This window comes from Lepidochelys olivacea (assembly GCF_965140295.1).
Source record: "Lepidochelys olivacea isolate rLepOli2 genome assembly, chromosome: 22".
NCBI lineage: Eukaryota > Metazoa > Chordata > Testudines > Cheloniidae > Lepidochelys > Lepidochelys olivacea.
Genome location: NC_140432.1, coordinates 3,380,151 through 3,401,182, shown reverse-complemented (window position 1 = coordinate 3,401,182; position 21,032 = coordinate 3,380,151). Strand labels below are relative to the sequence as shown.

Here is a 21,032-nt window from a genome sequence, read left to right as displayed (position 1 = left end):
GTGTAACCGGGGCTTGATTTTGCTCCCTTTCAAACCAATGGAAAGACTTTCATTGACATAAATGTGCTTGGTCTTGTGCCAAATGGGGTAACTGAATATTTAATCCAGTTTGTGGATGCCTGTCAAGGCTGATTCCCCACTCTGGCACTTTGAGTGCAGAATTCTCTGCAAGGATTCTAAAAATTGATACTGGCCACTCCAGGTTTGTATTAAACTCCCAAGGTTACAGTTTCTCTCTGATCTTGGATGGGTAGATGCTGCCACCACCCAAGTGCAAAAAACCCCTTTGGACCCAGGAGCACTTGGGAATACCTCCCAGTGTGGTACCCTCAAGCCCTTTTACCCCCTCACCCCTCTGGGGAAGAGCTGAGAAGAAAACAAAGGAAATCAGCTGTTGCCACCAGCTATTTAAACAACATGTGCACAAACCCTTTAGGACACAAAAAACCCAGTCCTGTTCTTAAAAAAGGTAAATTTTATTAAAAACAAAAAGCAAGAAAATACATCTGGAATTTAGGCTATTGCTAGAGTTTTAAAAAAGCAAATATAATAATTTAGCATCAAGAATGTTTTTTTTTGAGGTCCAGCTTAATGGTTACCAGCAGAGCAAAAGCATTTGGGGGTTAGCACAGAGGACTCCACAAACCTTACAGAAATAAAAGAGAGAAATCTAATCATGTCCTTCTAGACATTTTCTGATCTACTTACATATCTGGAGTTTCATATTGAGTAGTTTGAGGTATGATCTGGTGATTTTCATACCTGGTTTACAGCTTTTTACAGCATAGCTTCAGCCCTGTCTCTGTTTTGTCACCTTTCTCCGGAGAACAACAACAGACAGACAAACAAAGGGAAAGTTTTTCCCCAATTTAAAAAGTTCTAGGCCTCCCATTGGCTCTTTTGGTCAGGTGCCCACTCCCTTCTTTTTACTTATGGACTTTTTTAACCCTTTACAGGTAAAGCAAGTAGAGAACAGCTACTAACAGGGATTTTATAGCTAACTGGCTGGCTGGGTGTCCATAAAAGGGAGCTGCCCCCGCCCCTTCATTTATCACAATGCCACTATCCATTTGTATGTATTGTACAAAATTGGCATGTATGAGTTTAGAAGCTTAAAGTGATTGAACTCAAGTAGCACACATAGGAAGTTTCCTATCATTCTTACTGCATATACGCATACAAGGTAAGGCTTCTGTAGTTCATTTCAGTCTTATTGCCACAATAAGACCCGAGTTCTTGAAGCTCAATCCTGAGTTTTCCAGTTAATTTGCCTTCTTTCTTCAGGAGTAAGTAATGCAGCTTCTTCCCCAGAGCTCCTATAAGTTACCATGATAATTCTGTTGGGTTCGACATTTTATACTGATTACAAGGGTCACAATCCCTATGTAACGTTTAGATCAGATCTGTGAATAAAATGTCCCAGCAATCACAAGCACTCATTATCACAAAATGAGTGGAGACCAGATGAGATAAACCAAGAGCACTTCCTGTTCTTTAAATAATAATCAAACCAAGGTAAAGTTCCCAAGAGTTTGTTCTAAAAGTCCCCAACACACTAAAATGTGAGTGCTGCTTCTATGGATTGGTGGTAGAGGGTGAATGCAGATGGCTATTTTGGCAGCTGTGATGCAAATAGTTTTAATAGTAATATAAATGACAGCTTCCAGACTGGCAAGGTTTCAGCTAGGTTCCCTGCTCTGGTTTTTCTCTGCTGCCATTGAATGTGTCTAGTGTCTATTACAAGAGGCCTTGCATACTACTGAGCAATGGGTTCGCATTTGGGCTTTCAATTCCCGTGTTCAATTGTAGGGAAAGGAGCACTTCAAAACTTGGTAATGCTGAGTCACCCAGAACGGAGGTGGGGCACCCTTTAATAGAGCTCATCCTGGTAAAACTCAGATCACGACAACTGACCCTGACCCTCTGCTCCTCAATGCCTTCCTCTAGGTAATGCACTATAATTATGCTATTGTCTCTTTTCAGCACCCTTACCCAACAGAGGATGAGAAAAGGCAGATAGCAGCACAGACAAACCTGACACTTTTGCAAGTCAATAACTGGTGAGTGAACCTGAGTGTGGGGGTTGTGGAATTTTCCTGCTTTCATAGTTATTAAACTGCTGGAGTCACGTCACTACTCTCAGTGTCCCTGCCTAGCCTGTGACTTTAACCACATGGATAGCAGGATGCTGATTCAGTTGCCTTATTGGCCATTTCCCAGAAGAAAATCAGCATCAGAGCCCGAGGAAGAGGTGTTTTTCTGTGGTTGTGAGGTGTTGTATCTGAACAATAGAGTAAGGTGGAAATAGCTCCTAGGGAAAAGAGACAAGATTCAAACCTGAGCACCTTATGGACTCAGGTTGGTTCTTCTTAGTCTGAAGACAAAGGAGTGAATTTATATCCACTGGTGCTTAAAAAGAAAGTAGACATAAAAAGAAACATCTCTATATAAATTGCTTACAAAACATTTAAAATCGTGCTCCAGGTACAGTAACTCTCCACTTAACGTCCTCTCGCTTAACGTTGTTTCGATATCACGTCCCTGCTCAGTTATGGAACATGCCCCGTTTAAAGTTGTGCAATGCTTCCCTATAATGTCCTTTGGCTGCCTGCTTTGTCCACAGCTGGCAGCCCCCCATCAGCTCCCCAACAGCCCTCCCACAGCACCTCCCACCCACCGGCAGACCCCACGGATCAGTGCCTTTCCCCTCTTCCCCTGCCTCCTGCCCGCAGCAATCAGCTGGCTTGTGGGGTTCAGGAGGGAGGGGGGAGGAGCGAGGACTTGGCACACAGGCTCCCCCTCCCTCCCCTGCCTCCCGAACACCACAAACCAGCTGATTGCCACCGGTAGGAGGCAGGGGAGGGAGGGGGAGGCTGAGCGCAGAGTCCTCACTCCTCCCCCCACCCTCCTGCCCCCAGAATGTCGCAAGCCAGCTAATTATAAAACTAACTTAAACAGAAGCTGGTCCAATAAAAGATATTCCCTTGCCAGCCTTGTCTCTCTTAAACCTTTAGTGTCACTTACTTCATTTCCACTCCTTCAGCCACATTTTCCACTGGTGTAAGTTTGTGATGTCCATGAAGTTATATCAGGGATGAATTGAGCCCTGAGTGAAACTTTTAATTCATGGAAAAGGCTTTTCAAAAGTGCCCATGTGACTTAGGAGCCTGAGGGCCAGATTTTTAAAAGTATTTAGGCATCTAATGATGCAGATAGGGACGTAGTGGAATTTTCAAAGGCAACCCACCAATCAAAAGAAATCAATGGGAGCTTTTGGTTTTCAAAACATAGAATCATAGAATATCAGGGTAGGAAGGGACCTCAGGAGGTCATCTAGTCCAACTCCCTGCTCAAAGCAGGACCAATCCCCAATTAAATCACCCCAGCCAGGGCTTTGTCAAGCCTGACCTTAAAAACTTCTAAGGAAGGAGATTCCACCATCTCCCTCACTAACGCATTCCAGTGTTTCACCACCCTCCTAGTGAAAAAGTTTTTCCTAATATCCAACCTAAATCTCCCCCACTGCAACTTGAGACCATTACTCCTTGTTCTGTCATCTGCTACCACTGAGAACAGTCTAGATCTATCCTCTTTGGAACCCCCTTTCAGGTAGTTGAAAGCAGCTATCAAATCCCCCTTCATTCTTCTCTTCCGTAGACTAAACATCCCCAGTTCCCTCAGCCTCTCCTCATAACTCATGTGTTCCAGTCCCCTAATCATTTTTGTTGCCCTTCGCTGGACTCTCTCCAATTTATCCACATCCTTCTTGCAGAGTGGGGCCCAAAACTGGACACAGTACTCCAGATGAGGCCTCACCAGTGTCGAATAGAGGGGAACGATCACGTCCCTCGATCTGCTGGCAATGCCCCTACTTATACATCCCAAAATGCCATTGGTCTTCTTGGCAACAAGGGCACACTGTTGACTCATATCCAGCTTCTCGTCCACTCTAACCCCTTGGTCCTTTTCTGCAGAACTGCTGCCTAGCCATTCGGTCCCTAGTCTGTAGCAGTGCATTGGATTCTTCCATCCTAAGTGCAGGACACTGCACTTGTCCTTGTTGAACTTCATCAGATTTCTTTTGGCCCAATCCTCCAATTTGTCTAGGTCCCTCTGTATCCTATCCCTAACCTCCAGTGTATTTACCTCTCCTCCCAGTTTAGTGTCATCTGCAAACTTGCTGAGGGTGCAATCCACACCATCCTCCAGATCATTTATGAAGATATTGAACAAAACCGGCCCCAGGACCGACCCTTGGGGCACTCCACTGGATACCAGCTGCCAAGTAGACATGGAGCCATTGATCATGACCCATTGAGCCCGACAATCTAGCCAGCTTTCTAGCCACCTTATAGTCCATTCATCCAGCCCATACTTCTTTAACTTGCTGGCAAGAATACTGTGGGAGACTGTGTCAAAAGCTTTGCTAAAGTCAAGGAACAACACATCCACTGCTTTCCCCTCATCCACAGAGCCAGTTATCTTGTCATAGAAGGCAATTAGATTAGTCAGGCATGACTTGCCCTTGGTGAATCCATGCTCTCTGTTCCTATCACTTTCCTCTCCTCTAAGCACTTCAGAATTGATTCCTTGAGGACCTGCTCCATGATTTTTCCGGGGACTGAGGTGAGGCTGACTGGCCTGTAGTTCCCAGGATCCTCCTTCTTCCTTTTTTTAAAGATGGGCACTACATTAGCCTTTTTCCAGTTGGCCGGGACCTCCCCCAATCGCCATGAGTTTTCAAAGATAATGGCCAATGGCTCTGCAATCACATCTGCCAACTCCTTTAGCACTCTCGGATGCAACGCATCCAGCCCCATGGACTTGTGCACGTCCATCTTTTCTAAATAATCCTGAACCACTTCTTTCTCCACAGAGGGCTGGTCACCTCCTCCCCATGCTGTGCTGCCCAGTGCAGTAGTCTGGGAGCTGACCTTGTTCGTGAAGACAGAGGCAAAAAAAGCATTGAGTACATTAGCTTTTTCCACATCCTCTGTCACAAGGTTGCCTCCCTCATGCAGTAAGGGGCCCACACTTTCCTTGACTTTCTTCTTGTTGCTAACATACCTGAAGAAACCCTTCTTGTTACTCTTAACATCCCTCGTTAGCTGCAACTCCAGGTGTGATTTAGCCTTCCTAATTTCATTCCTACATGCCCGAGCAATATTTATATACTCATCCCTGGTCATTTGTCCAATCTTCCACTTCTTGTAAGTCTCTTTTTTGTGTTTAAGATCAGCAAGGATTTCTCTGTGAAGCCAAGCTCATCGCCTGCCATATTTACTATTCTTTCTACACATCGGGATGGTTTGTCCCTGTAACCTCAATAAGGATTCTTTAAAATACAGCCAGCTCTCCTGGACTCCTTTCCCCCTCATGTTATTCTCCCAGGGGATCTTGCTCATCAGCTCCCTGCGGGAGTCAAAGTCTGCTTTTCTGAAGTCCGGGGTCCGTATTCTGCTGTTTTCCTTTCTTCCTTGTGTCAGGATCCTGAACTTGACCATTTCATGGTCACTGCCTCCCAGGTTCCCATCCACTTTTGCTTCCCCTACTAATTCTTCCCGGTTTGTGAGCAGCAGGTCAAGAAGAGCTCTGCCCCTAGGTGGTTCCTCCAGCACTTGCACCAGGAAATTGTCCCCTACGCTTTCCAAAAACTTCCTGGATTGTCTGTGCACCGCTGTATTGCTCTCCCAGCAGATATCAGGGTGACTGAAGTCTCCCATGAGAACCAGGGAGTGCGATCTAGTAACTTCTGTGAGTTGCCGGAAGAAAGCCTCGTCCACCTCATCCCCCTGGTCCGGTGGTCTATAGTAGACTCCCACCACGACATCACCCTTGTTGCTCACACTTCTAAACTTAATCCAGAGACTCTCAGGTTTTTCTGCAGTTTCATACTGGAGCTCTGAGCAGTCATACTGCTCTCTTACATACAGTGCAACTCCCCCACCTTTTCTGCCCTGCCTGTCCTTCCTAAACAGTTTATATCCATCCATGACAGTGCTCCAGTCATGTGAGTTATCCCACCAAGTCTCTGTTATTCCAATCACATCATAATTCCTTGACTTTGCCAGGACTTCCAGTTCTCCCTGCTTGTTTCCCAGGCTTCGTGCATTTGTGTATAGGCACTTGAGATAACCCGCTGATCGCCCCTCTTTCTCAGTATGAGGCAGGAGCCCTTCCCTCTCATGCACTCCTGCTCGTGCTTCCTCCCGGTATCCCACTTCCCCACTTACCCCAGGGCTTTGGTCTCCTTCCCCTGGTGAACCTAGTTTAAAGCCCTCCTCACTAGGTTAGCCAGCCTGCTGGCAAAGATGCTCTTCCCTCTCTTCGTAAGATGGAGCCCGTCTCTGCCCAGCACTCCTCCTTCATGGAACACCATCCCATGGTCAAAGAAACCAAAGCCTTCTCTCCGACACCACCTGCGTAGCCATTCGTTGACTTCCATGATTCGACGCTCCCTACCTAGGCCTTTTCCTTCCACGGGGAGGATGGACGAGAACACCACTTGCGCCTCAAACTCCTTTATCCTTCTTCCCAGAGCCACGTAGTCTGCAGTGATCCGCTCAAGGTCATTCTTGGCAGTATCATTGGTGCCCACGTGGAGAAGCAGGAAGGGGTAGCGATCCGAGGGCTTGATGAGTCTACATGTACACACCTAACCCCAAGCTCCCACTGGGCCCTGCTCCGTAGAAGTGTAGAAGTGGAACCAGACAGAGTGTCTGTGCCCAAGAAGCCAGAGCCACAAGCTCTGCCTGGAGCTGCCCATACTGAGGAAAGCTTGGAGCTGAGCTTTGGGGGAATTTTTGAAAATCCCTCTAGGTTCGTATCTGCATCATTAGACACCTAAATACTGATAAATATCTGGGCCTTAGGCCTAAATGTCATAGTGGCAGGCAAACTAGAACGATATAGACAAATCAAGAGCTGTAGAATTATTTAGGACTATGGGATTGTTTATCCAGAGAGTGTTGCACTGTTTGAAGAGTATACTGTAGAATGTATGGACTGAGGAGCAGGGTAATTACATGGAGCATTGCCTGGAGAGTACTTTACTGTTTATCATAGAATCATAGAATATCAGGGTTGGAAGGGACCTCAGGAGGTATCTAATCTAACCCCCTGCTCAAAGCAGGACCAACCCCAACTAAATCATCCCAGCCAGGGCTTTGTCAAACCAGGCCTTAAAAACCTCTAAGGATGGAGATTCCACCACCTCCCTAGGTAACCCATTCCAGTGCTTCACCACCCGCCCAGTGAAAACATTTTTCCTAATATCCAACCTAGACCTCCCCCACTGCAGCTTGAGACCACTGCTCCTTGTTCTGTCATCTGCCGCCACCGAGAACAGCCAAGCTCCATCCTCTTTGGACCCCCCAGCAGGCAGTTGAAGGCTGCTGTCATTATGTGGGGTCATCATCAGCCAGGACTATGTTTTATTGTTACTTCTGTCATTTCATTCTGCTGCTGTTTCATTTGCAGCACACAATAATGCCAGACTAAACTGAGCAGTAGAATGATTAAATATGGAATGATGACGTTTACTTATAGTAATGATTAAGTCTACCAAGGGCCTGTACTGACTGATGCCTAGTAATATCATGTAAACTCTAGCCACAGTAGCTGGTATACATTTGCAATCACCCAGTGCCCCCTGCTGGTGAAAATATACATAATGCAATAATTAGTGTTTTATTTTTCTACAGAGGATAATAGTCAGCATATTGCTAGTAGTTATAACAAAGTACTTACTTGTGAAATAGGGTAACCTTTTGAAAAGCACCTAAGGGCTTGTCTTCAAAGGCAAATAGTTCAGAATAGCGATAATGGAGTAGCAAATGCCGAACAACTATTCTGCACTAACTCCCATTGTGGACACTTTTACTCTGCATTGCCTTTGGGTTAGCTTCCACTACTTTGGAAGTGGACTAAGCAGAAAAAGGCACTCTTGATGTGGAATAAGAGTGTCCACATGGGGAATGAATGCAGAACAGCTATTGTGCTTTAAAATCACATCCTAGCTTACTTCACAGTAACTTCTCTAAGTAGACAAGCCCTAAGCAGTTTAGGAGCCAAGTTTTCTTTTCAAAAGTGACTTGGGCACTTAGAGACAGATCTAAAAGGGGTTTAGGTGCCTGAACAATGTGAGAGGTATTGATTATGACCAGGAGACAGAGGGCTTGTCTACGTGGCTGCAGGGTGGACTATAGGGGTGTGAATGCACCAAAGTGTATCTGCCTAACAGCGAATGAAAAGGTACCTAGTTCACATTAACATAGTCCTGTTTGAAAGAGGACTACGTTCACACAAAGTAACTTTTGGTTTGCACTAGCAGTGTCTACACAGGGCAGTTAGAGTGCAACACTTTGGTATGCTCTGCAATTCACACACCCTTAGTCCACACAATGGAGCAGAGTAGCAGCCGTGTTAGTCTGTATCCACAAAAAGAAAAGGAGGACTTGTGGCACCTTAGAGACTAACAAATTTATTTGAGCATAAGCTTTCGAGAGCTACAGCTCACTTCATCGGATGCACTGATGCTCAAGCTTATGCTCAAATAAATTTGTTAGTCTCTAAGGTGCCACAAGTCCTCCTTTTCTTTTTACAATGGAGCAGTGGAGACATGGCCAGAGACTGCACAGGCTACCTAATCAGGTGACCTGTCTCAGGGGTCTAACTCCGAGAGGGTTTGCAGCTGAGAATCCCAGGCAGAGGGATCATCAGCCAGGTGCACCAGGGCAGCTGTTTGTGCGCCTAAGGCTCACTGCTCTCCCCTCTCTTCTCCTGGGCATTTTACTCCTGGCTAATGTAGGGCACTTCCCACTCAGCTGGCCAGCGTCTGCAAATCTCTCTCTTCGGCACTTAACTATCCCCAGGCACACCATATGGAGCCTGGGTGAAATTGAGCTGCCTAACCAAGGGCTAAACCTTCCACTAGGCGGGGGCCACCTGGGGCTGAGCCATTTCTAAATCTTTTTAAAACTCTGGTCCTTAAGAACCTAAGTCTCATTGAAAATCAATGGAACTTAGTCTTCTGAGTCACTCAGATGCTTTTGAAAATGTTACCCACAGTCAATAAGTGAAAGAAGATAATTATTCGAAAACCTTGTAATAATTCTGAATCTTCAACAGTGCAAGTAACTCCCTGTTTTTCCCCATGGGAAGGTTTATCAATGCCCGACGGCGCATTCTGCAGCCCATGCTTGATGCGAGCAATCCAGATCCAGCCCCCAAAGCCAAGAAGATCAAATCCCAGCACCGTCCTACTCAGAGATTCTGGCCCAACTCTATTGCAGCTGGAGTGCTGCAGCAACAAGGAGTCAATCCTAATACCAATCCTGACGGTAAGAATGGGGCAGGGACATGGCATGGGATTGACTCGGGAAGTCTGTAGTGCACATCTGCCTTGGTTATTGTACTTAATGTCAGTAATTAAGAATGTTTGCCTGTTAACGAGCATGCGGTACATTCACACTCTTTGCTTTCAGTTTCTATGGGGTAATGCCAGTTCTGGAGAGGAGAAGTGTGAGGTCTTCTTTCTTGAATTTTATCCAGTTTTTCTCACTGTACTTCTGCATATACTGAGGAGACTCCAGATCACCACATGCCAGTTAGTCATGCCCCTCCTGGCTGAAAAACTTTACTGGAGAAACAGCGAGGTTAGAAACAGTGAGACTAGTATGATCCATAAAAATATGTCACACCCCATCCAGCCAGTTACCTCCTTTAGCACCAATCTCCTTACAGGTTTTGATGGACAGGGCTGTGTTCATCTGGATCCTGTGTCCAGCTCAGCAGGGTGTAACTTTCTTATTTTCTTCCCATATGAATTTATTTGGTGGTGCCTCCTCCCCTCTTGTGCCTTCCTGGCAGGGTCACTGGGACAGCTTGGAATGGAAATTCCAACCACAGGTAACCCCCACTTACTTGTCAGCTAGTTGGAGACTCCCAAGAAATAACACAAACACATGCAAGCTATTCAACAGAGTAACTATATTAAAGAGAAAATAAATATAACAGAGTAAAAGGCTATCTCAGGGTCACCAGTGCCCATGCTGATAATACCCATGAATTTCCCCAGTCACATGACCTAGTAGAGCAAAAGTAAAATTTAGTGTCCAGTTGGTACGCGTACTTCCCAGGGGCCCTTGATGACCTCTGACTACAATATCTTCTGTAGCAGCAATACACAACTTGGCTGGCTTGGCTCAGTACAGCCCAAAAGACTCACATGTGGGCTAGGATGATAAGTCCCTCCACAGGTTTAATACGCAGCAAGTAATAAAATCCCGAAACCCTTATCCCTGGCTTAAGGACGCAGTTCAGGGAGTAGGGGTCTCCCAAACAATGTGCCTGGGTATCTAATTAAAAGATGGTGCACGCACAACTCCATGAACGATGCTCAGGTTCAGAGATCGACCTAGACACTTCAGCTCTGCTCAGGGGCTGATGATCACTGCTGGCAGGCGTCCTCTTCCTGCAGGAGTCAGGATCTCCCCGCTCCACAAAGGGGTGCAGGGCTCAGGTGCAGATTATAATAACTCTGCTAAAAACACAACTCCTGATCTCCTGCCCCAGCGCTCAGCCACGCTCCCAGCAGGCGGGCAGCCCTGAGTGAGCACCAGAGCAGCACTGGCCACGTGGGGCCTGGTCTGTCTAGGAGCTGAAAGGCTCACGCCGCCCGGCTGGGGAGAGAATTTTCTCACAAAACTCTGTGTGCTGAGCGCTCTCCTGAGGAGTGAAAGCACCAAGCTAAGGGATGTTGCTGCCAGGCATCTGGAGGCCAGTTGTCAGGGGAACCCTGCATGCAGGCCTGGGGCTCACCAGCTCCCCCATACCAGTCCTGCCCCTTCAGTAGCTGGCTCCAGCTCCTCCAAAATGGCTTCTCCCCTCTCCCAGCGCTCCCACATCCTGCTGGTCACCCTAGGTCTTCTTCCGGGGCTCTGACTGGTCAGTCATGTGACTCTACTCCCCACCACCCCCAGACATGGCCCCTCCTCTGAGCAGGCAGCTGGTGGCCATCCAGGCACGCTGCCGTCCTTCCCCAGAGCTCCAGGGGCCATCGCTCGAAATCGGGGCTCTCCTCGCTCCCTCGGGGCTGCTCACAGTCTCTGAATCTGCCCTTGGCCCCCCTTCCTCCCGGGACAGCATGCGTCTTCCTGTGCCAGCAGTACACAGAGCCAGGAGCCAAGCTGAGCCTCCTGGGGGTTACAAATATATCATTAAATGTCTCCCTTTGGGAGGATGGGTTGCCAGATTCTCTTAGGAAGCTGTTTATTGTAAGGCACTTGTTCAAGAAACCTTTCTAAACATTTGTAATGTTGATAAATAGAGGAAGTTTGTGAGAATGGGATGTCAAAGCAACTCCATAAATATTCAAAGCACTCTGATTTCTTCATATTAGCTTGGCTGTGATCTGTCTCCTTGTAGGCTAGGTACTTAATGGAGACTGTGCTTCTTTCATTTAGGGTGACCAGATGTCCCGATTTTATACGGACAGTCCTGATATTTGGGGCTTTTTTTTATATAGGCACCTATTACCCCCCACCCCCTGTCCCAATTTTTCATACTTGCTATCTGATCACCCTACTTTCATTGTTCAATGATCTTCTGCTGGAGGTGAATGAGAACCAAGTACCCATGCAAATTCTGCTAGATCTGTCGGCTGACTTGATATTGTTGACTCTGAGATGTAGCTGACATGGTTCCAGACAGTCAATCTTGAGTGGTTCCATTATTTTCTTGCTGAGAGGACCTATAAGGGAAGTGTTGGGAGACTGCTCCAAAGATACGGCAGACATCTTTTGTCACTCCTCCTGTTTTACCTGTATATGAGGCCATTGGTTCCTGTATTGTAGAAGATTTTAAAATTGCAAGAGATTTTGCACAGTGTAAGGTGGGTAGGTGACACCCAACTGGGGTGTCTCCTTTTCTCCCCTCAGTTATTGCTCTTGTTGCCAGTTGTTGGCTATGTGTGTGTTCTCACTGTGTCCTATGCCAGCTCTGTGCAGGTAGCTGACACAGCAGACCTGGATCGAACTGCCCAAGAAGACCACAGACTCGGTTCAGTGGAAAGGCAGTCGACCAGGTTTATTATTGATGAAGCACGGTCCTAGTATCCCATAGACTCCACAGGACCACCAACACATGTATACCCATTACAGTGGACCAGTTCAGTGAACGGCGGGACTTTCCAGTCCCCCCTCGGCCAGCCAAAGACACTCCCTCTGCAACCCCTCTTTTATACACTGATAAAAATAAGTTACATACTGCTCCTCTGACATGGCTAGTTACCACGCTTTACCTTCTACCTGTTGGCTCCATCAAAACATCTCTATCCATTACTCTGTCATTCAGAGGGGTCAGCGTGTCCTTGCATCATCTTCAGGAAGTGTGTTTACACCATAACCTTGTATCAGGGTGTTCTGGCACACTCCTTCTGGAATGTGTTTATGCACGTGTCCAGTGCCTACCACTTCTTAGCCAGGTTCTTGCCAGGTTCTGTGAACTTGAAAGCAGGCATGTTTTGTAACAGGGCCTGACTTTTGTTCATAGCCTAACTCTTGCTAACTTTGCTTATATCAGCAGGACTTGATTTTAGTACAGGTCTTGGGTCTTACCAGGCCTCTTATACCTGGCCTCATGTCTCAGGCTCTTTCTACTACAGTTCTGCATGCTTCAGGGAATGTTGGGAGCCCCAAGAAGTCTCCCAACCACGGACCAACATCTCCTGCTGCTCCCTGAAGCTCCCCTGGTTAGGAGTCATCACTTCGCCAGCCAAGGAGAATGGGAAGGTCTTAGGAGCATAGTTCTTCCAGTCAGTGGAGAGGGGGATGACTGGGAGCTACCTGTTCCCTTTTATTTAACCTCTGGCTCTAGTTATATCAGTATGTCACAATGAGCCTTGTATATTTCAGTGTTATTGGCCATTCTCGTAGAATGCTGTGACGTTTTTAATATGGGCATTTCACAAAATTCTTTAAGTATTTCTCCAACATCACACCCGTAGTCATAACCAGCAGTCTATCTTTTAAGAGGATGGTAGGGTGAGATTTTTCAAACTATTTAACATTTAAAATGTAATGATCCTCAGTTTACTAATTTGCCTAATGTTGTAGGCATTAGCTCTGAGACGACTTCCTTATTACAATTTTTTCATAAAGTCTGCCTGACACCAGCATTAAATTGCAACAAATATTAGCTATTATTACTGTTACTATTACCATTAAGGTAGCACCAAGTGTTATCAGGTTAGATTGGGCCCCACTGTGCTAGGTGCTAACAAAGATACCATGAGAGATGCTCTCTGCTCCAAAGAGCTTGCAATCTAAATAGACAAGAGTGGGAGGGGAAAGAGAATGGAAGCAGATTGCCCAGGATTATACAAAGGGAGCCAGGAATAGCAGCCACAATTTCTGACTCCAGGTCTAGTACCCCATCCAGTAGACCTAGTTGCCTCAGCACTCTGGCTCCCCTAAGTAGTAAAACAGGTTGCTAGTTTTTAAGATGCACCAGAGGCAAATTTTAAGGTGATGGAAATAGTGGTTTAATTGGTCAGCATAAGTGAGGGTGAACATAAGATGGATGAATTCACACAGGGTAGGGCTGAGGTGCTGGGGATGTAACAGGAAAACAACCAACCGGATAGTGAAAGATAAAGTAAGCCCCAAAGTGGAAGTGTCAGAATTGAGGTTGCCGGTGCATATGTAATATGATAGTCTTTAATTACATGATCACGTACTCTTTATCCACAGGACTCTGCCTCATTCAGTACAGAGGAAGGACCGTGCTCAGGGAATAAGGCAGCTATTCAGTTTTTCCTTTCATTCTCACCATTCTGTGTGTGGCTTCTGCCCTATCTAGTGCCACCATCCAAACCCTGCACCAAATATTAAATTATTAATTTCCTGTTGGGCTTTTCTATGGCGCTCATCATTGTGATATCTGAAACTCTCAACCAGTATTGAATGTATCTTCACAACTCCACTGAAGTTATGAGTGTATTATTTGCCCCATTTTACAGATGGGAAAACTGAGGTGAAGTGATTTATCAAAGATAGATTTCAGGACCACCTGACTTCCAGCCCCATGTTCATTCCTCCAGCCCACAATCTATTACTGCTAGCAGGACTGAGCAACTCCCAGTGACTTTAGTTGCAGTTGTGAGCACTCAGCACTTCTGCAAATCAGTCCCAGGTGTCTCTCTGTCGGACCCAGGTGAGTAAGGAACACACAATTAGTGGCCATCTATAGAAATGTGGATTAACATAACTTGTCCCACATCACACAGGAACTCTGAAGCAGAGCTGGAGAAAGCATTCCGATCTTCTGACAGCTACAGCCTGAATCACAAAATCATCCATTCTTCTTCCTGCAGTCCCCCCTCTCATTCTCTACATGCCTTTCAACTTCAGAGAAAGTAAGGTAGAGGTCCTATAGAACTGCCTCATTCCCTACACAACCCAGATTCAATGTCTGAGTACCATCCATCCTATGCGCTGAATAAGGTAGAGTCCTGTGATCATGTAATTAAAGACTGTATCACAATATATATGCACAAGGAATGGAATGCAATCTTAACTCTGGTTTCAGAGTAGCAGCCGTGTTAGTCTGTATTTGCAAAAAGAAAAGGAGGACTTGTGGCACCTTAGAGACTAACCAATTTATTTGAGCATGAGCTTTCGTGAGCTCCAGCTCACTTCATCGGATGCATTCAGTGGAAAATACAGTGAGGAGATTTATATACACACAGAACATGAAAAAAGGGTGTTATCATACACACTGTAAGGAGAGTGATCACTTTGAGCTACAGTGTGTATGATAACACCCATTTTTTCATGTTCTGTGTGTATATAAATCTCCTCACTGTATTTTCCACTGAATGCATCCGATGAAGTGAGCTGGAGCTCACGAAAGCTCATGCTCAAATAAATTGGTTAGTCTCTAAGGTGCCACAAGTCCTCCTTTTCTTTAATCTTAACTCTGGTATTTCCTAAGTTTCAAGTGCTTGACTTTGCAGTTTTAATTATGTTATTTGGACACTTTTTCCAGTGTAATTTCTTTTGTTTTTTAAAAAGAGGAAAATAATTCTGTTGTGTGCATCTGTAAGTACCCTCATTATGCATCAGCAAGGTCTGAGCCCACATCTCCAGCACAGGCTTTCACAATTTGAGCTACATTAGCTGGTATCAGGAGAAGGTTGCTGGTCTTTGTGAACCAGCCACCAGAGGCAGATTGAAACAGTGTGAGAGTAACTCCATTTTTAGACATCAGTGCCAAGCACAAAGATATGGAAGGTTCCTTCTAAGAGGCATTGTGGCTAAGTGAATAGGATTTGAGTCTCCCTTATGAGAACTATTTTTTAAAGGGTAAATGGGATGACCCAGGTAATTGCAGGTCCCCAATGTTCCAAGACTTATAGAAAATCAATATTAAAATTACATGGCACACAGTAAATTGATTCAAAGCTGGCTAACTGATAAGTCTCAAAATGTAATTGTAAACAGGCAATCATGATCAAGCAAGAGTGTTTCCAGTGGGGTTCCAAGGGGATTGTCAATGACCTGGAAGAAACAATAAAATCATCACTGATAAAGTTTGTAGATGACACAAAAATTGGGGTTGTAAATAATAAAGAGGACAGTTCACTGATACAGAGTGATCTGGATCACTTGCACAAGCAAATATGCATTTTAATACAGCTAAATGTAAATATATATACATCTCATAACAAAGAATATAGGCCATACTTACAGAATGGGGAACTCTATCCCGGGAAGCAATGACTCTGAAAAAGATTTGGAGGTGAACATGAGCTCCCCGTGTGATACTGTGACCAAAAGGGCTAATTCGATCCTGGGATGAAAAAACGGGAATCTTGAGCAATAGAGAATTTATTTTATCTCTGTATTTGGCAATGGTGCGAATGCTGCTGGAATATTGTGTCCAGTTTTGGTGTCCACAGTTCAAGAAGGCTGTTGAAAAATTGGAGTGGGTTCAGAGAAGAGCCACAAGAATGATTAAAGGATCAAGGTGCTCAATCTATTTAGCTTAACAAAGAGAAGGTTAAGGGATGACTTGATTACAGTCTGTAAGTACCTACTTGGGGGACACATATTTAATAATGGGTGCTTCCGTCTAGCAGGAAAAGGTACAACATGATCCAATGACTGGAATTTGAAGCTAAACAAATTAAGCCTGGAAATAAGGTGTAAATTTTTTAACAGTGAGAGTAATGAACCATTGGAGCAATTTAAGAAGGGTTGTGGCATCACTGACTATTTTAAAATCCAGATTGGATGTTTTTCTAAAAGCTCTGCCCTCGGAATTATTGTGAGGTAGGTTTTTGGCCTCTGCTATGCAAGGGATCAGACTTGATGCTTCCAAAGATCTCTTCTGGCTTGGGAATCTAGGAATAAAACAACTGCTTTAGCTAAAGAACCATTTGTAATATTGTTCGAAGACCGCGAACCAACCTTTAATTCTATTATTAAAGACTCAGGGGAGAACTGATTTTTTGCTATATGGGATCAGCCTAAGGTCAACTTGCTCATCACACTTGAAACACCAGCTGTTGGAAGTTAGGTAGGAAATATGGTCTAGAGAAAAGGGTCCTGGATGGGGATTGAGGGGACCTCTCTATGGAACTTAGATAGCCCCACTGAGCACCTCTCAATATTTAATGTGTTTATCCTCACAACAGCCCTGTGAGAGATATTTTTATTCCCTTTTTTACTGATGGGGAGCTGAGTCACAGAGAAATTAAGGGCTGGATTCACAAGGGGACTTAGGCATTGCATCATCTTATTCCTAGGTACCCTGCCACGCAATCAAATTCACAACCCCAAGTTAAGCACTTAGGCTTCCTATCCAATGCCTGGGGAGAGTTAGGTTCTTGGGACACCCCGGACTGAAAGTCACCTTGTTACCCCTTCCTCAGTGAGAGAGAGCCTTGCCGTGGTGTATGCATGCCAACTCCCTTGCACCACAAGCCTTCAACCACTCAGGCACTCTCCTCTGGGCTGTGCCAGTTCTCTTTTGCCTTGCACGTTAACAGTCCCTGAGTCCCCTGATATTCAGTCCCTGTCACTGGCTACTCACAGAAATCCCAGATCCTCTCCCCCGAAAGGAGCAGTTTACCAGTTTTACTGTAAACCACTGCTCCGGTAAACCACATAGAACTTGTAATGAACCAAAAGAAGGGTTATTTAAGGAAGAACAGAGATTCTACTAGAAACAAAAGAGAGTGAGGGAAACAAATAGCCTTTAAGGCCAGAGTTCAGGGAATCCTCATTGCCAGATGGAGCACTGGACAGGGGAGACTTTAATCTTAGGGACAGGCAAACACCAGGCAAGAATAACTTGCTATCACTGTTCTTTGTGGGCAAAACAAAATCATAAATGAAAACCTGTGTCTAATAAAGTAGGTTTTCCTCCCAAAGTTCAGACTGTTGTACCCAAGAATGAGGATCCAAACTCTATGAAAACACCACCTTCACAAGAGGTTTCCTCAGTGAGTAGATACAGAGTGCTTCTCCTTCTCCTGTGCTACACTGTGCAGCCTTTTGTGTCTGTTCCCAGAAATCCTGTCTTGTTGTGAAGTTCCTTTCTTACCCTCACATGGTTTCAATTGTTTGCAATTGCCTCTGATGTTTTTCCACTGAAAGTTTTAGCATTGCAAAATGCAAATGGGCCATCACTAAGACACATTAACCACTGGTGACTAATTTCTACTCCTAGTCCGTAAACCATCATTTCAATATAAATTAATTTTTCTTTAAAATTCACCCGACATACATTTTGCAATGATTATGAATCTTGAAATGCTACGAGTTCTCTGTAGACACTGTTCATGTTGCTCTTGATGAATAAATATCCTGTAAAATGTGTTTGGTGTGGTGAGTTTGTCAGGTCTGAGGTGAGTGTTGTTTGTAAAGAACCAGAGACCCTTTGTTAAGGAGCTGTGTGTCATAGGCACCAACGAAGGGGCTTTCAGAAGCCAGCAAACTGAGCAGGTCACCATCTAAGCAGCCGGGAGTGAAATGAGAAAAAAGGGACAGATCCTCAAAGGTGATAAGATGCCTAACTCCCATGGACCTGGGCCTTAGGAGCCTGACTGACAGGTTGAAGGGAGGCGCCTCCCTCTCCCTGGGCATCTCTGCCATGAACCCTCTGCTGGAGCTAGGCACCAAATCCAGTCTTTTCTTGTGAGAAATCCAAACCCAACTCCTCAGCATACCCCAATAGCCTAAGGGTTAGGGCACTTAGCTAGGGTGTGGGAGACCTTGATTCAAAGCCTTGTTCTACTTGATCTAGATCAGGAACTTGAAACTAGGTCTCCCATGCCAGTTCCTGGCTCTTGGGCATTCTGAATGTCACTTTCTGCTTTTTCATAAGAAAGGGCCAACTTGACTTAGGTGCCTCACTGGAGAAGAGGGTTGCCAACTGGGAATGTGGTTGAACTAGACCATTTCTTGTTTAAAGAAAGAAGTTTGTATCCGCCAATTCTTAAACTCATGAATTAATGGAACATAAATCTGGTTCTCACTAGGTTTGTGAAATTCCCTTTGAGTCTTCATGTACTGCTGCAGAGTGCTTCCCTAATGGCTGATACATCAGCCAGGAATATTTAAAAAATAATCTTGCGATATCTTGAGAGTTGGCCAAGTCATGAAGTTGTCAGTCCTAGATTAGAGTCAGAAAGACACTGAGAATTCATATAGGGACATAAGCTGCATAAAATCATTGACTTTTCAACTAGATCAAAACCAGAAAATTGAACAAAATCACCTCTTAAAATTTCTTGTCGCTTTTAGACTAAAAGCTGTTTCTGAGCTGCTGTAGGCAGCACTGGCTCTAAACGTCACTTATGTCACAGATACACAGATTGCATTTCCCCTGCTCTCTGAAGATGCTGCTATAAATAATTCAAGCAGACGTTTTGACAGTATCCCCGGGGTGCAGCCTGGGACCATGGGACTGCTGTGCCCCCTTAACTCTCCAGTCTGGGCTGTCTCTCACAGTGCCTTGCTAGTGACAAGTAGCAAACCCCTCCAGGGGCTGTTATCACTCAGTACAACCACATGTGGAACCCCACAGCCATCTTGAATGCTGCCAGAGCCACTCATAAATCACAGAGAAAGGCACCAGCCAAATCCCACCCCCTAGCTCCCCAGCCTTGTACCTCAGGAATATACCATCTTACATTGCTCAAGACGAGCAGTGCAAATTTATTAATTGGTTCACCACTTCATCAATAGAAAGTGGATATACACCAGCCTTTGTAAATCTGAGCAGGTTTACCAAACACTCCAAGAAAATTCACTGGTAAAGATCAACAGTTAAACAAATTTATTGACTACTAAAGATAGATTTTAAGTGATTTATAAGTGATAGGCAAAAAATCAGAGTTAGTTACCAAAATAAAACAAAATATAAGCATGCAGTCTAAACTCTCAACCCTATTAGACTGGGCAACATCTAGATTAAGCAGTTTTTCTCACCCCGCTGGATATTGCAGTTCATAGTACACAGATTTCACCCTTGAGACCTGGGCCAGTCTCCTCTGTTGGGGTCTTCAGTCTTCTGAGTGTCCTTGTTGCTTGCAGCATAGGTGGGGAAAGGAGAAAGGCCAAGCATCGGGCCCTGTGTTCTGACCCATGTGCTTGGAGAACACAAATCCAGGCTTGTGTGGTGGGCATTGCTGAGTTCTCAGGCAAGCAAGGTTGAGCAATTCCCCTGGTGTGGCCTTATACAGGTGAGTCATTGAATTGTAGTTCCCCTGCTGGACAATGGCTGGTGATGTCTGTTCAGCATCCACGCAGATGTTCGTTACCTCCCTTGGCATTGTCTCTGGAGAACTAGTATCTGGGCGCCTCCAAAAACCCACAGCATATTTTAGTGATAACCATACAACACTATTCTCATAACTTTATATGCATTAATGATATACATATTTAGATAGAACAGTGACTTTCAGCAGATCATAATCTTTCCCCTGATACCTCACATGGCCTGTTTTATATGCAATATCACAATTATATATAAATGAGGAATATGGGGGTCACAGGATGCTCCCCAACATATAGAATGTCCCGGTTGTGTTAACTGCTTTTCTTGAATAGTTTCTTATCCTGCACTTTCCCAATATTATATGTTTTAAAAACAAATTAAACAATGAATAATTCAAACAGCCAGAGATTTTACAATCTGATTTGCAAGGCTTTTCTGTGTGTGTGTTAATAAGATGGGGGGGGTGTTATTACTTAACTCATTACTGCTTTTGATCTTAGCTTAAGTGAAGAGCAGCAAACACTGAGGGCAGCTGCCAATGTACTAAAAGTCATAATTCTCCAGATGAGAAGGAGCATTTGGGGAAAGGGGAGGATGAGATGCAGAGACATTTACAAAATAGGGAGAAAAATAAGCACAAGTGCAATAATGTGAAAATGAAAGTGAGAAACAGAGAGGAGACGAAGGAAAAACAGAGAGGCGTAACATTCAGTGTTGCCAGCTCTTGGAGATCTCATGATGTTATTGTGAGTCTCACAGTATGAGGTGTTTTTCTTAAAGCCCCAGCTCATGGAGGCATGTGCTTAGATGAGAATCTCAGCATTCTCCCCCCACCTTTTATTTTTAAGTAAATCGTGGTTGTGGAGAAAAGCTTGAAAACATGATTTTTAAACCAATCTCCTGGATTTTTGAGGGGCCTTACTAATGAGTTTTGAAGGCTTAGAGATGGAAGTACTTGTGGAGGTTAGCCTCCCTTTCCCCAAAACCTAGGGATGCTGACATACTTCATTTGCCTTCTGGACCCTTTTTTGCAAACCTGCCCTGGTCTAGCCCCCAGTTATCTCAGAGACTACTTCTCACCTGATGTCCCACCATGACAACTGTGCTCAGAAGATACATTCTGGCTAGAAGAATGAAGGGTGATGCTCACAGGATCAGGAAACAGGGCACCTGAAATCTGAAATCCAGCAGCCTGTAGGTTCACCGCTTTCTGTTTAGGCTCCCCACTGACTGCAGGCTGCATT

General features: G+C 45.0%; 1 protein-coding gene across 7 annotated transcripts in view; it reads left to right on the top strand.

Annotated features, from left to right (window-relative positions):
• The window catches only part of PKNOX2 (PBX/knotted 1 homeobox 2), a 689,215-nt gene that overhangs the window by 664,568 nt on the left and 3,615 nt on the right, over positions 1-21,032 (top strand). For all 7 annotated transcript variants that reach the window (XM_084611724.1, XM_084611727.1, XM_084611723.1 and 4 more), the window contains 2 exons: positions 1,984-2,060; positions 9,163-9,341. In XM_084611724.1, the coding sequence (XP_084467850.1) occupies positions 1,984-2,060; positions 9,163-9,341 (256 nt within the window). The remainder of the gene's footprint in view (positions 1-1,983; positions 2,061-9,162; positions 9,342-21,032) is intronic.